This window comes from Mobula birostris, chromosome 9 (assembly GCF_030028105.1).
Source record: "Mobula birostris isolate sMobBir1 chromosome 9, sMobBir1.hap1, whole genome shotgun sequence".
Classification (NCBI taxonomy): domain Eukaryota; kingdom Metazoa; phylum Chordata; class Chondrichthyes; order Myliobatiformes; family Myliobatidae; genus Mobula; species Mobula birostris.
This window is the reverse complement of record NC_092378.1, coordinates 4,008,963-4,031,962: the sequence shown is the minus strand read 5'-3', so window position 1 is coordinate 4,031,962 and position 23,000 is coordinate 4,008,963. Positions and strand designations below refer to the sequence as shown.

The window sequence follows — 23,000 nt, the reverse complement described above, 5'->3', positions numbered from 1 at the left end:
ATGCTATTCACCATCACTGAACTGTTCTCAGAACCTATGAACTCACTTTCAAGGACTTTTCATCTTATGTTCTCGATATTTATCACTTACTTGTTTACTATTATAATTATTTCTTTTCTTCGATCTGTTTGTAAAGACAGGAGGAGAAGATGGTGGCACGACCCAGCTCACAGAGGCCACTCCGGTGGTGATGTCTGTTAATTGTCAAGTAGGGTGCCGTGCACAATCCTGATTTGATGGAGACGGACGTGAGAGCACAGAGGAACATCTGGTGAAACTTCTGAAATGCCTGTTTCGCTGCCGCTGCTACTGTGTGGTCCAGAATCTCCGGAGGGGAAGGCCCCAAATCCTCGGCTTTGCTTGTTGCTTGGCAGCCGGGGCGGGGTCAAAGCGCTCGGCAGAGGATGGTGCTCAGTGCTTGGTGTTGGAGGGCTGGTCAGAGGCTACTCTACTGAACAACATACACATTCCCAATTACACCCACGTGACTAATTAACCTACAAAACGACATACACATTCCCAATTACACCCACATGACTAATTAACCTACAAAACGACATACACATTCCCAATTACACCCACGTGCCTAATTAACCTACTGAACGACATACACATTCCCAATTACACCCGCGTGACTAATTAACCTACTGAACAACATCTTTGGAACGTGGGAGGCAACCCATGTGGTGACGGGGAAAACCTTCCAAACCCACACAGACAGGGGCGGGAACTGAATGCAAGTTGCTGACATTTTAATAACATTACACTAACCATAATGCCACTCCAGACTCAGGGCCAGATGTACGGGCTTTGAGACGTGGTTTTGGTAAATAATGTCAAGTATTTTCAAGATTAGCTTTATTTGTCACATGTAGAACAAAACATACAGTAAAATGCATCCATTTTCTGTCAGATCAAATCAGTGAGGACTGTACTGGACAGCCTGCAAATGCTACATTTCAGGTCTTAACATAACATATCCACAACTCATTAACCCTAACCTGTACATCTTTAGACTGTGGCAGGAAGCTGGAGTACCCAGAGGAAACCTACATGGTCACGGGAAGAACGTACAAACTCCTTAAAGACAGCATCAGGAATTGATTTTACAGCTACTGTGAAGCCTGGTGCATTATATCATAAGAGATCTCCATCTCCCAGGACATGGCCTCTTGTCATTGCTATTATTTGGGAGAAGGTACAGGATCCTGAAGACATACATCAACATTTTAGTAACAGATTCTTCCCCTCCATCATCGGATTTCTAAATGGATAATGAACACTACCTCATTATTTTTGCTTTCATTTTGTATGACTTGTTTAATTTTTAACATGTATTTCTTATTGTAATTCATAGTAAATGTTATGCTTGCACTGTACTGTGACACAAAACAGCAAATGTCACTCCACTCCTTCAGAAGGGAGGAAGGTAAAAGAAAGGAAATTATGGGCCAATTAGCCCATAATTACTCAGTGGTTGTATTATTTAGGGTGAGGTTTTGGTGTACTTGGAGACTAATGATAAAATAGGTCATAGTCAGCATGATTTCCGTAAAGGGAAATCTTGCCTGACAAATCTGTTAGAATTCCTCAAGGAAGTAACAAGCAGGGTGGACAAAGGAGAGGTAGTGGATGTCATTTACTTGGATTTCCAGAAGGCATTTGATAAAGTACCACGCATGAGGCTGCTTAACAAAATAATATCCGATGCCATTACAGGAAAGACACTGGCATGGATAGAGGAATGGCTGACAGGCAGAAGACTGCGAGTGGGAATAAAAGGGACCTTCTCTAGTCAGCTGCCAGTGACTAATGGTGTTCCTCGGAGATTAGTATTGGGACTGCTACTTTTCGCATTGTTGGAGAATGATTTGGATAATGGAATTGATGGCTTTGTGGCAAAGTTTGCAGATGATATGAAGATAGGTGGAGAGGTAGGTAGTGCTGAGGAAGCAATGGAATTTCAGCAGGACTTAGACAAATTGGAAGAATGGGCAAAAAAGTGGCCGATGGAATACAGCGTTGGGAAATGTTTGATAATGCATTTTGGTAAGAGGAACAATAGTGCGGACTATTATCTAAATGGGGAGAAGGTTCAAACATCAGAGGTGCAGAGGGACTTGGGAGTCCTCGGACAAGATTCCCAGAAGGTTAATTTACAGGTTGAGTCTGTGGTAAAGAAGGCAAATGCAATGTTGACATTTATTTCAAGGGGAATAGAAAATAAAATCAAAGAGATAATGCTGAGCCTTTATAAGACACTAGTCAGGCTGCACTCAGAGTATTGTCAACAGTTTTAGGCCCTATATCTGAGAAATGATTGGAGAGAGTCCAGTGGAGGTTCACAAGGATGATTCTGGGAATGAAGGGGTTAACATATGAGGAGTGTTTGGCAGCTTTGGGCCTGTACTCACTGGCATTTAGAAGAATGTGGGGGATCTCATTGAAAGCTACTGAATGATGAAAGGGTGGATGTGGAGAGGATGTTTCCTCCAGTGGGTGTATTCAGAACTAGAGGTGTGACCTTTTAGAACAGAGGTAAGGAGGAATTTTATTAGCCAGACAGTAGTGAATCTGTGGAAGACTGCGGTGGAGGCCAAGTCCATGGGTATATTTAAGGCAGAGGTTGATAGTTTCCTGATCGGTCAGGACATCAAAGAATATGGCAAGAAGACAGGTGTATGGAGTTGAGTGGGATCCGGAACCAGCCATGATAGAATAGTGGAGCAGACTTGATGGGTTGAATGGCCTAATTCTGCTCCTATGTTTTTTTGGTCTTATGGTCTTCATTCCAAAAATATGGACAGGAGAGGTCACTGCAGATACTGCCCACACTGCAAGCTGCCTTTTCCAAAAACTGCCTTCCGGAAAGTCCTATAGGGCTATAAGAACAACAACTCCATCCCATCATAATAGCTCCTTCCCCCAGACAGTTCATCTGATCACCGTTATAGTTAGCCCCACGTCCCTCTATTACCCCTGTCACTGCACTCAAACACTTTAAACACTTTTTGTAACGTTGTTTACGTTGTAAATATATGCTGGTATTTGTGAACGTATGCACATTTTATTCCATATCCGTACTTCTAACTCTATTTTATGTACTTTATTCTGTATAATAATTGCATGCTGCATTAACACACCACAGCAAATTCCTAATACATGTAAATGTATATGGCGAATAAAGTTGATCCGTATTTTCTGAGATTCCCATGGAATCCCAAAACAGAGGGAAGAGATTCTCTCCCTGCCCTCTTAGTTCTTCTTGAAGAAGGGTAAAGAAGGTAACTTGCATTGATATAGCGCCTTTCAGCTTTGGGAAGGTAAAGCTTGGGAGAGGCCCTGCCTCCGGGCCCTCACAGCGCAGCTCAGTTGAGGAAGGGGTAGACGAAGGATCTTTTGTTGACTCCTCGCAGTCGGCTGATGATCTGCTGGCTGAACTGGTAGGTCAGCTTGCGTTTCACCTTGATGATCTCACCCGTACGGGAGTAGTTCCTTAAGGCCCTGGCCATCTTCTGGTAGGTCATGGTCTTTTTGTTGCCCTTCCTTCTGCCCCAGATCTCTGCCAGCTTCTCCTTGTTCTGGGAAGAGAACTGGAAGAGTCCACCGGAGGGCTGGATCCACCAGATGCAGTGTCTCATCTGTGGGTCCTCCAGCATCTCGAAGAGGAACTGGAAAAGCCTGACCCTCCTCTTTCCTGTGGGGTTTCGGGAGAAAAAGAGGAATGGGGTTAAAGGTGTCACGAGAGTCCAATCCAGCTCCTGGTGTCTGGATTGTGTTTGTGATTAGAAGGTCATATTGATGGTGGAGGCAGTCTAAACTGGGCTAATTCCTGCCAAGAGAAATGATCCTATCATGAGTAAAGAAATAAGATCTCTATTGAGAATGAAAGTTGCTCCGTCTGGTACAGACAGGATTTTCTAGAGGCCAGCCATTTAATTCCAATCCCCAACCCCATTCCAACATGTAGTTCCATGGTCTTCTCTACGGCCATGATGAGGTCACTTTCAGGCCGTAGGAGCAACACCTCATATTCTGTCTGAGAAGACTCCAGCCCCAATGGCATGAACATGGATTTCTCTAACTTCCAGTAATTTCTCGCCACCTCCCCTTCTCTTTGTCCATTACCCATTCTGGCTTCCCTCTTATTCCTTCTGCTCATCTGTCCATCATCTTCCTCTGGTCCCCTCCTCCTTCCCTTTCTCCCATGGTCTAATTGCCTCTGCTATTGGATTCAGTTTCTCCCCCAGGGAATTGAGGAGACTGGATCATGAGGGTTCATTCAGAGCAGGGGTTCTCAAGCTTTTTTATGCCATGGACCCCTACCATTGACCAAGGGGTGCATGGAGCCCAGGTTGGGAACCCCTGATATGAGAGCCATGGAGATATACAGCAGGGAAATAGGCCATTCAGCCCATCTGGTCCATGCCATCCATCTAAGCTAGTCCCATCTGCCTGTGTTTGGTCCATACTCCTTATCCCTTATCCCTGCCTACTTTGTCCTAGACTCCCCAATATCACCTTCTTCACCGACCTGTCTACCTGGTCGTAGACTCCCCCAATATCACCTTCTTCACTGACCTGTCTACCTGGTCCTAGATTCCCCTAATATCACCTTTCTCACTGACCTGTCTACCTGGTCCTAGACTCCCCCAGTATCACCTTCTTCACCGACCTGTCTACCCGGTCCTAGACTCCCCCAATATCATCTTCTTCACTGACCTGTCTACCTGTGTCTCCACCTTCAGGGAACTATGTGTCTGATCCCTGCAGTGGGAGTGTCAGTGACTCATTTTGGTGAGGTGAGAGGTTTCGAACAATCTGAGGAGTAATTAATTGCCTGGAGCTGGTGAAGACAGAGAGGTTCACAAGAGAAATAGAGGATGGCACGGTTTTGAACCATTTAGTGTAACGCTAATACAGCTCCAGGGACCTGGGCTCAATTCCACCGCTGTTGGAAAAGAGACCGTATGTTCTCTTCCTGCCTACCAGGTGAACCGGTTTCCTCCTAAAGACCCATGGGTAAAGAGATTAATTGGTCATATGTTTGTAATTCGGCACAGGCTCATTGGGGCAGAAGGGCCTGTATCACGAAATAAATAAAAAATAAAATCTGTAAAGATCAGGGGAGGGGGAAAATAGGGGTTTATGATCGAACTGAATGGGGGATAGGTTTGAGGGGCTGAGTGGCCTATTCCTGCTATGGTCCCTTGTCATTGCGTGAAACGTCCTTACTCTTCTCACTGTTGCTGCTTCTCATCACGTATTCTGAGGGCAAAGTTGGTCTGAAGTCAGAGAGTGGAGGGCGGTAAGGGTTGTCCACACACTCGGCCCCGATGGAGAGTCCGCACTGCAACGACAAGACGAGCAATGTCAGGTTGTCTCTGTTTTATCACCTTGCCACTCGCTGCTCGCAAGTTACCTCACATTGCAGTGCTGGGAAACGTGGCAATGCTCGCGGGCTGGCAGGCACAATCCTCACTGATTCCATTTGACACAAACAACCCATTTCACTGCATGCTTTAATGTACATGTGACAAACAAAGCCAACCTTTATCGTAAGAAAAATTGCTAAAACTGGAAATCCAAAGTTAAACCCACCTCCCCGCTTCTTCCCCCTCCCATCAGGCAGTAGATACAAAAGCCTGAAAGCACGTACCACCAGACTCAATGATGGACTCTAACCCACAGTTATCAGACAACTGAACCATTTCCAAGTGTGATAAGATGGCCGTCACAGTAGTGTAGTGGTTAGCGTAACACTATTGCAGCATCAGTGATTGGAAGGTCAGGGTTCAATTCACACCGCTGTCCGCTAGGAGTTTGTACCTTCTCCCCATGGATTTCCTCTGGATGCTCTGGTTTCCTCCCACATTCCGAAATTGTATGGATTAGGGTTAGGAAATTGTGGGCATCTGCATGTCCCTTCTCCTTCTCTTTCTCCCATGGTCCATTCTCTTCTCCTATCGGTTTGATTCTTCTTCAGCCCTTTACCTCTTCCACCAATCATCTCCCAGCATCTTACTTCATCTCTCTCCCCCCCCCCACCCACCTTCCCTCTCACAGGGTCTCACCTCTCACTTGCCAGCTTGAACTCCTCCCCCACCTTCTTATTCCGGCCTCTTCCCCTTTCCTTTCCAGTCCTGATGAAGGGCTTTGGCCCAAAGTGTCGACTGTTTATTCATTTCCATAGACGCTGCCTGACCTGCTGAGTTCCTCCAGCATTTTGTGTGTGTTGTTCTGTTTTTCAGCACCTGCAGGATTTTTTGTGTTTGGTGTGGTCTGCGTCACCATACTGTTTCATTGGCCTTGCAGCGGAATGGCCCCTTAAGAAATGCATTTTTCTCTCCCTCTCCATCACCCTCTCTCACTCTCTCACTGTCTCTCTCTCTCCCTGTCTTTTACTCTCTCTCTCTCTGATCTTCACACACTCACTCTCTTTCTTGCTTTTTGACTCTCTCCCTCTCAACCCCTCTCCCCCAGTCCCCTACCTCTTGTTCTCCCTCTCCCCTGTTTCTCCCTCCCACTCTCTCTAACTTTCCCCTTTCCTCTCTCTCTGTCTCTCTCCCCTTCTCTCTCTCCTCCTCTCTCCCTCCCTCTATCACTCTCCCTCTCCCTCCTACTCTTTCCCTAGTCTGGTAACATCCCATTTTCAAAGGCCCTGTCAGAATCAATTGTTCTTTTCATGTTTTTGATAAGATATTAGTTGAATTAATGTCATTTTTTTAAAACTAAGACAACTTGTATTTTAACAAACTATGTGATGTTTTGTCTCCACCTACTGGCAGGTAAGCAGTATAGCAGTTATATGCAAATTCTGCAGGTGCTGGAAATTCAAGCAACACACATCAAAGTTGCTGGTGAACGCAGCAGGCCAGGCAGCATCTCTAGGAAGCAACACACAGCAGTTATATAATGATTTATCACCTTTTTCATTTTACATTGTCTAAGTGTTAGCACATGACACACATGCTCTGACTGATATTCTTGACTGGTCCTTCACTATCTCAAGAATGTGGTGTTAGCTCGACTATCTAAGTGCCAGTTTTTGCAATGGCGCCATCTTTTCTTTGTTTGTCCTTTCTCCTTTGTTCTCTGTGTGTTCCTTTAGTTCATATGCTCCGTACCTGTTCCTTTGTGTAAACTTTAAAATAAACAATAATAAAGGCAACAAAGCTTTCACTCACTCTTGAACTCCTAAAAGGACCTGAGGATCAGAAAAGTCACTGAGGTCTCACAGCCCTTACCGGATTAGAGGTGTAACGCTGCGAAGGAAGAAATATTTCTTGGAAGGCTGAGTTCCTATTGCTGTAGGAACCAGGGTGCCAACTTTCCACGGAGAATCCGAAAGCACAGGCCCCTGGAGAAAGCATAAAGCATCGACTGAATAGACAACGGGAGCAAATAGAGTTTAGGACGCAATCTCTTTGGAAGATTTTTCTTTCCTTCATGGCACCCATGGCTCACTGCACTGATCATCAGAATCAGTGACACCAAATTTTGTTGGTTGTGTGATTCCTTTCTTGGCTGCTCTGCTTTATTTGACAACCTATCACTATCCCACTCTCACAGACTGAGTGATTATTGAGTGTCTAAGGGTCTGTTTTGTTAATCTGCCTCCCCTCTCCTATTATTTGGGATTACCCACAATCTCTGTGGCCATTCAGCCCAGTTTTCCATACTAGTCCTTTCATACTAGTCATTGAAACCTACCAAATATTGAAAGGCCTAGATAGAGTGGACATGCAGTTGATGTCTCCTATAGTGGGGGAGTCTAGGACCAAAGGGCACAGTCTCGGAATAGAAGGACGTCCCTTTAGAACAGAAATGAAAAGGAATTTCTTGAAGAGAATGTCTGTATGTGTGTGAGCACATATTTACTGTAATAGAATGAGATTCAGGACAAGATGATAGAAGAATGAACAGTCATGTGGGAGGGAAGGGTTAGATTGATCTTAGAGTAGGTTAAAAGGGCCAGCACAACATTGTGAGCCAAAGGGCCTGTACTTTGCTGAACAGCTTATGTTCTATACTGTTAAGATTTCTTCCACACTCACCTGAGCCTGAGGCAGTCTCCTGCTCAAATACAAATGCCTTCTGCTGCTCGTCGAGGAACTCCATGATCACTTCTAGATCCTCCACATTTGGGTTCTAAATAACAGAACTAAATAAATATCAAACAGTCCCACATCTTAACCACAGGACCAGACGGAGAATGTAATGGGTAAACGGGTCTTACCATAATGTGGGGGCAGAGAAGTCATTCAGTCTCCACTGGGAGGAAGACCTGTTCTTGAGACAGAGTTAAGTTAGTGCTCACCAATGCATAGCGCCGCCCCACATTCACAACCACAACAGATCCTACAGAAGCTGGAAATCTAGAGCAACACACACAAAATGCTAGAGGAACTCAGCAGGTCAGGCAACATCTACATAGATAAATAAATAGTCAACATTTCAGGCCGAGACCCTTCATCAGAACTGAAAAGGAAGGGGGGGGGAGAAGCTAGATTAACCTTCCCCCCCCACCACCACCTTCTAGTTCTGACTTCTTCACCCTTCCTTTTATGATGAAGGGTCTTGGCCAGAAATATTGATTATTCTTCTCTATAGATGCTGTCTGACTTGCTGAGTTCCTCCAGCACTTTGTGTGTGTGTTATCCCACAATCTTAACCACAGATACACCCAAAGACAAACACCCAGGCAGAGAGAGAAACTTACATTTAAAGAGCACCCATCAGAAGTGAGTTTTAAAGCCAATAAAGTTCTCTTTGAAGTGTCCACACTCTTGTAATAAAAGAAACATGACAATCAATTTGGGCACAGCAAGACCCCACAGATGACAATGAAAGGCAATTCACTTTAATGGCATTTTTTCATGGGTAAATACTGAAAAGAACATTTGGGGGGGGGTGGCATTCTCATTCATTTCCTGCTGCCACTTCGTAAAGAGTAGCTTTATTTGTCACATGTTCAGTCCATTGAAACATTGAAATATGCAGTGAAATGTGTTGTTTGCATCAAGAATAGTCTGAAGGTGTGCTGGGAGAAGCCCACACGTATCAGCATGCTTCTGTTGCCAGTATAGCAGGTCCACAAATGACTAACACTAACCCATAAGTCTTAGGAATATGGGAGGAACCTGGGGACACATACTCAATGTTTCAGGAACATTTCCTTCCCCTTCACCATCAGATTTCTGAATAGACAATGAACCCATGAACACTGCCTCACTAATTTTTGATCTTTTTTCACCCATTTACTTAATTTAATTTTGCCTATACATTGCTTATTGTAATTATTTCATTATTATGAATGCATTGTACTGCTGCTGCAAAGTTAACAAATCTGACGACGTGTGTCAATGATATTTAGCCTGACTCTGAGCTTCCGGAGGGAACCTGTTTGTTCAGAATATACAAACTGCTCACAGACAGAGATGGGGATTGGACTCCATTGCCAATGGCAGGCACCACAGGCTGCTCTGCTACCGTCTGATCTTATCGCATCATGCCTGACAGTTAAGCATATTGGGCAAGGAGTCAGCATTTGCAACTTTCACCAGGTGTCTGCCGTGTGGTATAGCACAGCCTGATAGACAAATTAGTTCCAGTTCTGGGTCTTCTACTTGTAGCATTAACTCTGCTTCACTCTCCACAGATGCTGCCTGACTTGCACTCTCTGTTTTTATGACATACAGACACAGGCACAGAAACACTCACAGTGCTGGCCTGTGAACTAACAGCATACACACCATGGAAATAGCAATGCCCTTGGACGTAAAACCCCACAAAAAGTAGTGGATACGACCCAGCGCATCACAGGTAAAACCCTACCCACCGACAAGCACGTCCACACAGAGAACTGTCACAGGAAAGCAGCATCCATCACCAGGAACTCCCACCACCCAGGCCGTGCTCTCCTCTCACTGCTGCCATCAGGAAGGAGGTGCCTGAGTCTCAGGACCCACACCACCAGGTTCAGGAAGTTATTGCCCCTCAACCATCAGGCTCTTGAACCAGAAGGGATATCTTCACTAAATTTCACTCACCCCCATCATTGAACTGTTCCCACAAACTATGGATTCACTTTCTAGGACTTTTCATCTCATGCTAAGACCATAAGACCAAAACATATAGGAGCAAAATGAGGCCATTTGGCCCATTGAGTCTGTTCCATCATTTCATCGTGGCGGATCCAACTTTCCTCTCAGCACCAAGCTCCTGCTTTCCCCCTGTATCCCTTCATGCCCTGACCAATCCAGAATCTATCAACCTCTGCCTTAAATATACATAAAGATTTGGCTTCCACAGCTGCCTGTGGCTATGAATTTCACAGATTTACCACTCTCTGGCTAAAGAAATGTCTCCTCATCTCCATTTTAAAAGGACGCGGCTCTATTTTGAGACTGTGTCCTCTGGTCTTAGACTCTCCCACCATAGGAAACATCCTCTGCACATCCACTCTATCTTGAAGGCTTTTCAACATTCAATAGGTTTCAATGAGGTCACCCCTAATTCTTCTGAATTCTAGTGAATACAGGTCCAGAGCTATCAAACGCTTTTCATACGACAAGCCTTTCTCAATCCTGGAATCATTTTTGTGAACCTCCTTTGAACCCTCTCTAGTTTCAGCACATCCGTTCTAAGATAAAGGGTCCATACTCCAAGTGAGGCTTGACCAGTGCTTTATAAATTCTGAACACTACATTCTTGCTTTTATATTCTTGTCCTCTTGAAGTGAACGCTAACATTGCATTTGCCTTCCTTGCCACAGACTTAATCTGCAAATTAACCTTCAGGGAATTCTACACAAGGACTCCCAAGTCCCTTTACACCTCATATTTTTTCTATTTTCTCTCCATTTAGAAAGCAGTCAAACCTTTCACTACTCCTACCAAAGTGCATGACCGTAAACTTCCCGACACTGTATTCCATCTGCCTTTTCTTTGCCTATTTTCCTAATCTGTCTGCCTTCTGTAGTCTCTCTACTTCCTCAAAACTACTTACCCCTGCACCTATCTTCAAATTTTGCAACAAAGCCATCAATTCCATCATACAATTCGTTGACAAATGATGTAAAAAGAATTGGTCACAACCCAGACCTCTGTGGAACACCACTAGTCACTGGCAACCAACCAGAAAAGGCTCTGTTTATTCCCACTCTTTACCTTATTCCATATACTGTTCACATTCAAATATAATGCCTTCAGTCCTGTATTCACCCTTTTCGATTTTGTCCAGCTTTTACGTACCAACTCACCCTGTTGCCTGCAATTTTTCCCTGTCAACAGCCTCTCCTCACTATATATTGCCTCTGTTTGTAAACGAGCTACCTCATTTTCAGCTCTATCATCCACCTCTCCTACGATAATTCTTGCTTTGAAATATACACAGATCAGGACACTAGTCATTCCACACTCAAACTTTTGATTACTCTCTTGTCTGAGGTCTTACCAACAACTACCTCCACAACCTCTCCACTAACTGTTCTGGCACTCTGGTTCCCATCCCCCTGCAACTCTAGTTTAAACCCCACCGTGCAGCATTAACAAACCTTCCCGCTAGGATATTAGTTCCCCTCCAGTTCAGGTGCAAGCCTTCCTTTCTGTACAGATCCCACCTTGCCTGGAAGAGAGTCCAATGATCCCAAAATCTTATGCCTTTCCTCCTACACCAATTCCTTAGCCACATATTAAACTGTATAATCTTCCTAGTTCTGGCCTCACTAGCACATGGAATGGGTAGCAATTCTGAGATCACAACCTTGCCCTTTAACTTTCCCCCTAAGTCCCTGAACTCCCTACGCAGAACCTTGTCACTCATCCTACCCATTGACATTGGTCCCTACATGGACCACGACTTCTGGCTGTTCACACTCCCACTGAAGAATGCTGAGGACTCGATCCAAGACTTCCTGGACCCTGGCATCCGGGAAACAACGTACCATCTAGGAATCACCCAACCACTGTGACTTTCCTATGTTCAGAGCCTGAAGACCCACACTCAGTGATTTAGGAACAGCATCGTCCCCTCTGCCATCAGATTTCTAAATTGTCTGTGAACCCATGAACATCACCTCAACATTCCCCTTGTATGCTCTTGATTTATTTTGTAATTTATGTTTTTCTGCTGTACTGCTGCTACAAAACAATTACCTCATGACATATGAGCTTGTGACCATATCACATTGTGATCATGCACCAAATTGTCTGCCTGCGCTGCACTTTCTCTGTAGCTGTGACACTTTATTCTGCATTCTGTTACTGTTTTACCCTTTTCTACCGTAATGTACTGGGTAATGATCTGATCTGTATGAACAGTATGGAAGACAAGTTTTTCACTGCATCTCAGTACCTGTGACAATAATGAACAAATTCTATTTCTAATATAAACGTAAGAGATTCTACAGTTCTGGAAATCCAGAGCAACATGCATAAAATTCTGGAGGAACTCAGCAAGTCAGGCAGCATCTATGGATACAAACACTATTCTTTGAAGAAGGAGGATACCTCAGGTGTTCTGGAATGGAAACTTTGTAGGACAACATCTCAGATCACCTCCCTCTGGTGCCCCTCCTCCTTCCCTTCCTCTCATGGTTCACTGTCCTCTTCTACCAGGTTCCTTCTTCTTCAGCCCTTTACCTCTTCTACCTATCCCCTCCCAGCTTCTCACTTCATCCCCCCTCCCCACTTACCCACCTTGCCCCTCCTAGTCTCACCTATTACCTGCCAGCTTTTACCTCTCATTCCTCCCCCCTCCCCACCCAGCTTCTTATTCTGGCTTCTTCCTCTTTCCTTTCCAATCCTGATACAGGGACACAGCCTCAGCATTTTGTGTGTTATAGAACAGTACAGGCCCCTTGACCCATGATGTTCTGCCAAACCTCAAATCTACTCAAGGAACAATCTAACCCTTCCCTCCTACATAGTCCTCAATTTATTCTCCATAGGCGCCGTCTGACCTGCATTTTGTGTGTGTTGCTCTGTAGTTCAGCAGTTTTCTCACGCTAACCTCCTCCACTGTATGGGTGGGTACCAAGCAAAAGGTCCACACGCCACTTCTGTTTGTATGAAAGCTGTTGTCCCGCTCCCTTCTGGGAGATCTCCCACTCTCTCTCTCATCACCTCTTTGTCCAATCAGGACAGAGATGGAAAGGACCTCCTTCACCCAATGAAGAGGGAACGATTGGAATTCTCAACCCAAGGAGGATAAGACCATAGGACCATTAGTCACGGAAGCAGAGTGAAGGACATTAATTCTGAGTGGTAACATAACCACGCTGCTCTCAGTCTTGTCTTAAACCTATAAGACACAGGAGCAGAATTAGACCATTCAGCTCATCAAGTCTGCTCCACTATTCCATCATGCCTGATTTATTATCTCTCTCAACCCCATTCTCCTACCTTCTCCCCATTTCCTTTGACACCCTGACTAAACAAGAACCTATCAACCTCCGCCATAAACATATCCAATGAATTGGCCTCAGCAGGCATCTGTGGCAATGAATTTCTTAGATTCACCACCCTCTGGCTAAGGAAATTCATCTCATCTCTGTTCTGAACCCTATTTCACCCCTGTTGTACTTTTCTTTGACTCTATGTCTGAAAAGAAACATCCTGCTATTCTGAGGCTGTGGAGAAACCATTACTGAGGGAGGATGTGAAGGATCAGGGAATATGGGTTAGTCCAGAAAGATGGTGCTGGGGGAGATCAACAATAAAAACAGGCCCTCCAGCCCAACCATTGCATGCTAACCAAGCTCCTCACCTAACCCTGTCCCATTTGCCCATATCTAATGCATATCGCTCTAAGCCTTTCCTCCCCATGCACCTGTCCAAGTACCTATTAAATGTTATTACTGCACCCACTATTGCACCACTTCCGATGATAGCGGTGCCACAGTGGAGTAGCGATTAGTGTGATGCCTTTACAGTCTGGAGCGTTGGAATTCAAAGATCATTCCCAAAGTCCTCAGTAAGAAAATGTGTACGATCTCCCTGTGACTGCATGGGTTTCCTCCGAGAGCTCCTGTTTTCTCCTACAGTCCGGAGAACAGTAGACTAATTGGTCATTGTGTTGTGAATGGTGGTGGTTGGCATCCATCTGCCTCAGAGGACAATGGGTGATGATGATCATCGGCACAAGCCTGGGCAGAAGGCATGGAGATCCTGAGATGCCCAGTCGTCAAGATCCCCTGTCCGCCTCTCCATGTTGTGATTAGGCTAGGGTTAAATTGGTGGGCTGGAAGTGGGTTTTTCATGCTGTATCTCTAAATAAATAAATAGCCCTATCCACGTACCTGCCCGAGTGTTGTTAACCTACCTGCCTCAACAACTTCCTCTGGTAGCTTGTTCCATATACTGACCACTCTGAGTGAAAAAGTTGCCAATTAAATCTTTCCCCTCTTATCTTAACCTTATGCTTCCTCGTCCTTGACTTCTCAACTCTGTGAGAAAGATTGTGTGCATTTGCTCTGTCTATGACCCTCATGATCTTATACACCTCCATAAGGATACCTCTCAGTCTCTACGCTCTAAGTAGTGGTCCCAACCTGCCTAACTTCTCCCTGTAACCAAGTCCCTCAATCCCTAACAGCATCCTTGATTTGATTGAATGGTGGACACACCTTCTAGAAATCCATAGGATTACGGCAGGCATAGATAGAGAAGGCAGCCAAAATGTTCTCCCCAAGTTTGGAATGTCTAATACCCCCCCAGGGGGTGAGAGGGGGTAAGTTCAGGCTGTACAGGCAGACAGGACGGAGGTGCTCAAGAGATTCTCCAGATGTGCTGGGGAATGGAGGGATAGGGACATTATGGGGGCAAAAGGGAATAGTTAGTTTGGTTTTTATGGAATTGCTAATTTAAACTCAAGAGATTCTGCAGCTGCTGGAAATCCAGAGCAACACACACACAGGAATTTAGGAGGGCGGGCAGCTTCTATGGAGATGAATAACCAGTTCATATTGTATCAGGACGCAGTGAAGTGCGTCGGCCAGAGACATTGACTCTTTATTCCCCTCCGTAGATGCTGCTGAGTTTATTATTGGTTTGCTTCGTGGGGCACAACGTCGTGTCCGAGTGGCCTGTTCCTGTGCTGTATTGGTCCAGAACAGACACAGGGAGCTCAACTGTTTACTCTCTCTTTACGCTCCCTGAAGTATACCCAGAAATTCAGGCATACACACACACACACACATACACACACACACACACACACACACACACACACACACACCCACAAACACACAAACGCACACACATACTTACGGATTTCTATCTGCTAGCGCGCAGTTACGCTCTGACATTCGGGAAACGAAATTCCCCTTCGTTTGGTGAAAGCTGCGGATGGCCAAGTGAGCGGTCGCTCCTGCGGTCTCTGACCGGCGGCTCACGTCCCCCTAACCCAGAAGTTGGGGCAGAACGAGTTTGTTTGCCCTCAGAGTACCAGCGGTTCAGCCCGTTCCCAGAGAGAACAGGAGTGCTGCTCCGGGATACCCTGAAGGACTCGAGGATGGGGAATTGGTGGGGTGGGGGGTGACGGTGCGCGGCGGGAGCGTGTTCCCACTCCCTCTGCAATGACGGCGCCAGAGCTCTGTTACTCACCCCGTATCCTGCAAAGTGCCCCTTCAAGTGAACCTCCCTCTGCGCCCAGGATCCTGTTTATACCCCCCTCCCGGGCGCCTGCGTCATCTCAGGACAAGCGTCCCCCCTCCCTCCCTCCACTGCAAGCACTTCCCCAGGAAGCAGACTACCCCAACCTCCAATCCCGAGAACGGACCCCGTATTCAGACCGCGGGGCCGGACAGTTCCTTCAGACCCGAATACCGTATCCGGAATCCTCCCATCCCTCGGTAACAGAGCACCCCCGTCCCGCACACCCCCGAGGGAGCTTATGATGCAGACACCATCCACTGCACTGACGTTATGGTATTTAGAGACCGAAACTGTTATTAAACTACCCGCGCTTTATTCTGGAAAAGTCAGAACTTCCCAAAGCACTGGACAGAATTGAAGGACAGCCCAGATGTTGAGCGGCATAATTAGCGCAAAGTTTCACAACACCAGTGATCCGGGTTCATTTCCTACCGTTGTCAGAAAGGAGTTTGTATGTTCTCCCCGCGACCGCGAGGGTTTCCCCAGGGTGCTCCGGTTTCCTCCCGCATTCCAAAGGCTTACCGGTTAGGACTAGTAAGTTGTGGGCAGGCTATGTTGGTGTTAGAAGCGTGGTGACACTTGCGGGCAGCCCCCAGCACCTCCTCGACCGTGATGGTCACTGGCGCAAACTACACATTTCACCGTGAGGCGCACGTGACGAATAAAGTTAATCTTTAATATCTCTCTCTCTCTCTCTCTCTAAGGGTGACTAGCCGGCATTACGGGATGAATAGATGTATGGGTGTTACAGGCGTAGAGCCCAACAGGCCATACGGCCCATCTAGCCCATGCCAAACTATTAATCTGCCTACTCCCATCGACCAGCACCTGGATCATAGCCCTCCATACTCTTCCAACGATATACCCATCTCAACCTCTGGCTTGTGCAGGTGTGCGGGATACCCAAATGTGTGTGTGTGGGCCTGGGGGCGCAGGCAGATATGCAGATTGTGACCAGATGTGTTGGGTGGAGGGTAGGTGCGTGGAACAGCCAGTTTAAGGGGACAGTATGAAGGGAAAGCTGATGTGAGGGTCAGCACGTGTGAGGAGGAGCCAGATGTGTATGAGGGAGAATCAGATGTGAGCTGGGCCAGGGGTTGAGAGGTTGGTGTGGGTGAGGTCTGGGTGTCACGGACTTTAATCTCCAGATGTGTATGGTACAGATGAATTCCACTACAGCACTTGACTGAACAGACATCCCTCACACCAGAGAGCCAGATGTTGGCCTGGCACTAAATCCAAATGGTGCTTTTCCTCTGGCAGTGGGCACCAGTCCACAACCCTTTACCCCTCCCTACACTGGATGAATCCTTGAAGCCAGACTTTAGGGAAAAGGAGGATCAGGAGCTCTCATCATTGATGTCACATGAAAGTAATTCATTTTAAAGTTGTTTTTGGACCAGACACCCACTGTACCTGAGGGAGGTGGTAAATGTCATCCTGAGAATCTCTGGACGCTAACTGTGCCCCAGTGTCTGCACTGCACACCCTCACTGGCTCAGATTTCAGATTAATTTATCTCAGGGATCCTGTGCTTTTGCTTCCCCCTTCAATCACAGCAGAGGTTATAAAGGCATATCATAGTAAATACAACCTTGGTCCTCCCTTCTTCTTCTTAAACGCATTAGTGGGGCATAGACTACCAAAAGCAGCTCACCGGAGTCCTCTGTCCTGGGCCAGTCCTTCACATTGTTTCCAGGTGTAGTCCATCTCGAAGGTCCAGTAGAAGGTCTTTAGAGCTCCTGTTGTGTTTCTGTAGCACTGGGTTTTTATGGGATGGGGTGCTAGCCCCATGCCCAACTCTCCTCCTTTCACAGGATGGTTTGGGACTGTCCATGGCAGAGTCCTTTGTCCTTTCCCTTGATCCCAATAGCTATCCCACCTGACTCCTACAGACTCAACAGAAAATTGTGCACATCCTGAGCATTCTTGATTAGCTGGACTATCAGCCAATGGCAGTATATGAAGGTCAAGCAATAGCAGAACGTAGGATATTCAGATTCATTTATTTATTCCATGTACATGGAAACGTAGAGTGAAATGCATCATTTGCATTAACAACCAACACAACGTAAGGATGTGCTGGGTACAGATGGCAATTGTGGCCAAATATTCCAGCACCTACGTAACATGCCCACAGTGTTGAGCAGAACAAGACAGAGTGCAACTAAACAGCATTAAAGACAACAATGTTAAAACAAGCTCCTTTCCCATCCCATCCACACTCTCTCTCTCACACACCCACACTCTCTCTCTCACAGACACACACTTACACACATACACACATGCACACTCACACACACACACACACACACACACATACACACTCACACTCACACACACATACACACTCACACTCACACACACATGCACACACACACTCACACACACATGCACACACACACAGACACACACACTCACACTCACATGCACACACACACTCACACACAGACACACACTCACACACACACTCACACTCACACACATACTCACACACACACTCACACTCATATGCACACACAATCACACACAGTCACACACACTCACACTCACACACACACTCACACACACACCCACACACACTCACACACACACACACACACACACACACACACACCTCCAACCCCAGGGCAGGTCACTTCCGGGCCTCCAGTACTTGTCTCTATCAGGAAACATAGAGGAGCTTGACCCAAAAGCAGAACATTGAAGATGGTTTAGTGGTGAATGATAACGTTAATAATAGTACATAGCCACAAGGGGCCACAGAACAAGAAAGAACAGAAACTCAACACAACAGGCAACAAGGTAAACTTTAGGAAGGGAGAAGGAAAGTTCAGAGCAACTGGTTGTGGTCAGCTGGTTTGATGAGTGAACAAGGACTGTGGGTGAGAATGGGGGTTAAACAGGCTGCCGGTGATGAGTCTGGAATGAGCTGCTGGTGAATCCTATCAGCTGTGTGGAGACTGGGGGGTGCTTGTACGTGCAGGCTGGGAAGTGACAGTGGGAATACTGGGAGGTGTCAGAGGGAGTACTGGGAAGTGACAGTGGGAGTAGCTGGGAGGTGACAGTGGGAGTACTGGGAGGTGTCAGGTGGAGTACTGGGAGGTGTCAGAGGGAGTACTGGGAAGTGACAGTGGGAGTAGCTGGGAGGTGACAGTGGGAGTACTGGGAGGTGTCAGGTGGAGTACTGGGAGGTGTCAGAGGGAGTACTGGGAGGTGTCAGGTGGAGTACTGGGAGGTGTCAGGTGGAGTACTGGGAGGTGTCAGAGGGAGTACTGGGAGGTGACAGTGGGAGTAGCTGGGAGGTGACAGTGGGAATTCTGGGAAGTGTCAGGTGGAGTACTGGGAGGTGTCAGGTGGAGTACTGGGAGGTGTCAATGTGAGTAGTGGGAAGTGTCAGATGGAGTACTGGGAGGTGTCAGGTGGAGTACTGGGAGGTGTCAGGTGGAGTACTGGGAGGTGTCAGAGGGAGTACTGGGAGGTGTCAGTGGGAATTCTGGGAGGTGTCAGGTGGAGTACTGGGAGGTGTCCATGGGAGTACTGGGAGGTGTCAGATGGAGTACTGGGAGGTGTCAGGTGGAGTACTGGGAGGTGTCAATGTGAGTAGTGGGAAGTGTCGGGGAGTACTGGGAAGTGTCAGTGTGAGTACTGGGAGGTGTCAGGTGGAGTACTGGGAGGTGTCAATGTGAGTAGTGGGAAGTGTCGGGGAGTACTGGGAAGTGTCAGTGTGTGTACTGGGAGGTGTCAGGTGGAGTACTGGGAAGTGTCAGGTGGAGTACTGGGAGGTGTCAGTGGGAGTACTGGGAGGTGTCAGGTGGAGTACTGGGAGGTGTCAATGTGAGTAGTGGGAAGTGTCGGGGAGTACTGGGAAGTGTCAGTGTGAGTACTGGGAGGTGTCAGGTGGAGTACTGGGAGGTGTCAGAGGGAGTACTGGGAGGTGACAGTGGGAGTAGCTGGGAGGTGACAGTGGGAATTCTGGGAGGTGTCAGGTGGAGTACTGGGAGGTGTCCATGGGAGTACTGGGAGGTGTCAGATGGAGTACTGGGAGGTGTCAGGTGGAGTACTGGGAGGTGTCCATGGGAGTACTGGGAAGTGTCAGGTGGAGTACTGGGAGGTGTCAGGTGGAGTACTGGGAGGTGTCAATGTGAGTAGTGGGAAGTGTCGGGGAGTACTGGGAAGTGTCAGTGTGTGTACTGGGAGGTGTCAGGTGGAGTACTGGGAAGTGTCAGGTGGAGTACTGGGAGGTGTCAGTGGGAGTACTGGGAGGTGTCAGTGTGTGTACTGGGAGGTGTCAGGTGGAGTACTGGGAGGTGTCAGGTGGAGTACTGGGAGGTGTCAGTGTGAGTAGTGGGAGGTGTCAGGTGGAGTACTGGGAAGTGTCAGTGTGAGTACTGGGAGGTGTCAGGTGGAGTACTGGGAGGTGTCAATGTGAGTAGTGGGAAGTGTCAGTGTGTGTACTGGGAGGTGTCAGGTGGAGTACTGGGAGGTGTCCGTGGGAGTACTGGGAGGTGTCAGTGGGAGTACTGGGAGGTGTCAGTGTGTGTACTGGGAGGTGTCAGGTGGAGTACTGGGAGGTGTCCATGGGAGTACTGGGAGGTGTCAGTGGGAGTAAGACTGATAGGTTTCATTCTAGCAGATATTCAGTCTCTGATCCCTGGACAAGTCTCTACTTCTGGACTCCCTGACTTCAGTCTTTGAACTTTAGCTTTGCCTTCCAGACTTTACCAACTTCTGGGTATTAACCCCAGGACTTGCCTATCACAGGTTTGACCTTCAGCCGTTGGCCTAGGACTCCCTGATCATGGGTTTGATTACATGTGATTACAATTATGTCTTCACTTGCTCTGGGATGTCCATGGAGGGACAGCACCTCAGGAGAAGGGGCTTGCAATGTCCAGGGAGGGATAGCACCTCAGGTGGAGGAGCTTGTCGTGTCCAGGGAGGGATAGCACCTCAGGAGAAGGGGCTTGTCGTGTCCATTCCAGGGCAGCTCACTCACATTTGATTCCCACTGGACACTCAGCTCACACCTGTGCCTCCAAGTAGCTGTTTGCATGTGACAGCAGCCACACCCCAGTACACCGCTTCAACAGACAGGCTAAACCAGGTGAGGGTAGCTGGTGGGCCTCATACCCCAGTGAGATAGTGACAGGCCTGTCCTAGCACGTGCAGTCAGCTCTGGCGGACTGGACGAATGAGATCTACAGTGAGATCCAATGGCCAGGAAGGCAGCTCTGCGACATTTCGTGAAGAGCACAGGGCATGGTAAGGCACAGAAGTAGACATGGTCATCTGCTGCAACCAAGGAAGACCCCAGCTTGTGATGATTTGTTGTATCACTGGACCCAGACTTTTGAGGTCAAAGAAGTGGAAATGCCTCAGTGCAATGATTTTTCCATTCTCAAAACTCTCGCACGGGTTTCCTGTCACGATGGACAACCAATCTGGTCTGGATGTCAGACCATGCTGACCTTTATTGTCCATCCCTCATTGCCTCTGAAGTGTGGAGAGAGGCACGAGTGGGCCTCACAGGTTTGGAGTCACTAACAGGTGGGGCTGGGCAAGGAGGGGAATGATTCCTCACTAACAGGACAAAAAGGATTGAAATGGAATCAAGGAGAGGGTCTCAACCCAAAACACTAACTGTCCATTTCCCTCCTCAGAGCCACTGAGCTCCCCCAGTGTTTTGTGTACTGCCCAGTTATCACTCACCTCTGGAAGTCCCTGAACAGCCATGAACAGACAGGAGAAGTGAACTGAATGGTCACCTTGAATCTGCATTCATTTCTCTCTGAGCTATATAAAACCTTGGTCAGACCCCACTTGGAGTATTGTGTTCAGTTCTGGTCACCTCACTACAGGAAGAATGTGGATACTATAGAGAGAGGGCAGAGGAGATTTCCAAGGATGTTGCCTGGATTGGGGAGCATGCCTTATGAGAATAGGTTGAGTGTACTTGGCCTTTTCCTCCTGGAGCAATGGAGGATGAGAGATAACCTGATAGAGGTGTATAAGATGATGAGAGGTATTGATTGTGTGGATATTCAGAGGCTTTTTCCCAGGGCTGAAATGGCTAACATGAGGGGCACAGTTTTAATGTGTCTGGAAGTAGGTAGAAGGAGGATGTCAGAGGTAAATTTTTCACTCAGAGTGTGGTGAGTGTGTGGAATGCACTGCCAGCGACGGTGATAGAAGTGGATACGATAGGGTCTTTTAAGAGACTCCTGGATAGGTACATGGAGCTTTGAAAAATAGAGGGCTCTGCAGTAGGGAAATTCTAGGCAGTTTCTGGAGTAGGTCACATAGTCAGCACCACATTGTGGGCTGAAGGGCCTGTGATGTGCTGTCGATTTCTATGTTTCTATGAGTGCAACGTCACAGAGACTGAGGGGATCACAGGTGTAAGGTTTCGACTTGACACATCGATAGTCCTCCCCACCCCCACCGATGCTAATCGCCCCCTGAGATCCTCCAGCACGTTGTTGGCTCAGATCTTTTGGCCCACCAAGTCTATTCTGATGCTTTCTGCTCATCCCATTTTTTTCTGATTTTGGAGATACTGTGGATTTTGGAATCGGGAGCATCAAAGGATCTGCTGGAAGCTAGTTTAGATAAGTATTTATTAATTATTTAGATATGCAGTGTGGAGCAGGTCCTCCTGGGCCACTGAGCCATTCCGTCCAGCAACCCACCTATTTAACCCTAACCTAATCATGGGACAATTCACAATGACCAATTAACCTAATAACCAGTTCGTCTTTGGACTGTAGGTGGAAACCGGAGCACCTGGAGGAAACCCAGGTGCTCAAGGAAAGGAACGTACAAATTTCTTACAGAGGATGTCAGAATTGAACTCTGAAATCTGGAACATGCAAGCTGTAATAATGTTGTGCTGATTGCTATGCTACCTTGGCACCCCAATGACATTGACTGGAGGGTATGGGGTCTATTGTCTGGGTGCCAGTAGATGGGACTAGGCAGAATGATATTTCAGCATGGACTAGATGTCCTGGAGGTCTGTGAAGTTCTATGACTTTGTCACTCTATATCTCCTGAGGTTTAGATTCCCTTTCCCTGGGAATAAGACTGTACGTATTCACCATATCTATGTCCCTTATAAGACCATCCCTCAAAATCTTCTACACTCCAAGGATAAAGTCCCAGCCTGCCCAATTTCTCCCTATAACTCAAGCCCTCAAAACCCAGCAAACTCATTGTAAATCTTTACTGCAATCTTCCCAACTTAAAAAAAAATAAAAGTCTTTCCTATGACAGGGTAACCAAAACTGTACACAACACGAACCCGTGCTTTAAGACATTTAACGTGAGTCACGACACAAA

The 23,000-nt window shown here is 47.0% G+C and overlaps 1 protein-coding gene across 3 annotated transcripts; it reads right to left on the bottom strand.

The window, feature by feature from the left end:
• Window positions 1–843: 843 nt before the first annotated feature.
• Window positions 844–15,648, bottom strand: LOC140202488 (transcription factor Spi-B-like). Of its 3 annotated transcripts, none has more exons than XM_072267392.1 (7): window positions 15,609–15,648; window positions 8,723–8,788; window positions 8,240–8,287; window positions 8,058–8,151; window positions 7,248–7,360; window positions 5,236–5,350; window positions 844–3,697 (listed from the first exon to the last, which is right to left on the bottom strand). In XM_072267392.1, exons 3-7 carry the CDS (start codon window positions 8,240–8,242, stop codon window positions 3,369–3,371), a joined length of 654 nt encoding a protein of 217 aa, XP_072123493.1. In that variant the 5' UTR covers window positions 8,243–8,287; window positions 8,723–8,788; window positions 15,609–15,648; the 3' UTR covers window positions 844–3,368. The 3 variants fall into 3 exon arrangements, with proteins under 3 accessions (XP_072123493.1, XP_072123495.1, XP_072123494.1); XM_072267394.1 differs by having other exon boundaries at window positions 8,240–8,292; window positions 15,609–15,640; XM_072267393.1 differs by lacking the exon at window positions 15,609–15,648 and adding an exon at window positions 15,273–15,436.
• Window positions 15,649–23,000: the final 7,352 nt, after the last annotated feature.

What these genes read in the sequence shown, in the direction of transcription:
- LOC140202488 (XM_072267392.1), bottom strand. An exon ending in GGAGACTGCCTCAGGCTCAG is followed by an intron (nt 7,361 to 8,057) that starts GTGAGTGTGGAA and finishes TGCTTTCTCCAG; the next exon opens with GGGCCTGTGCTTTCGGATTC. An exon ending in AAGCAGCAACAGTGAGAAGA is followed by an intron (nt 3,698 to 5,235) that starts GTAAGGACGTTT and finishes GAAACCCCACAG; the next exon opens with GAAAGAGGAGGGTCAGGCTT.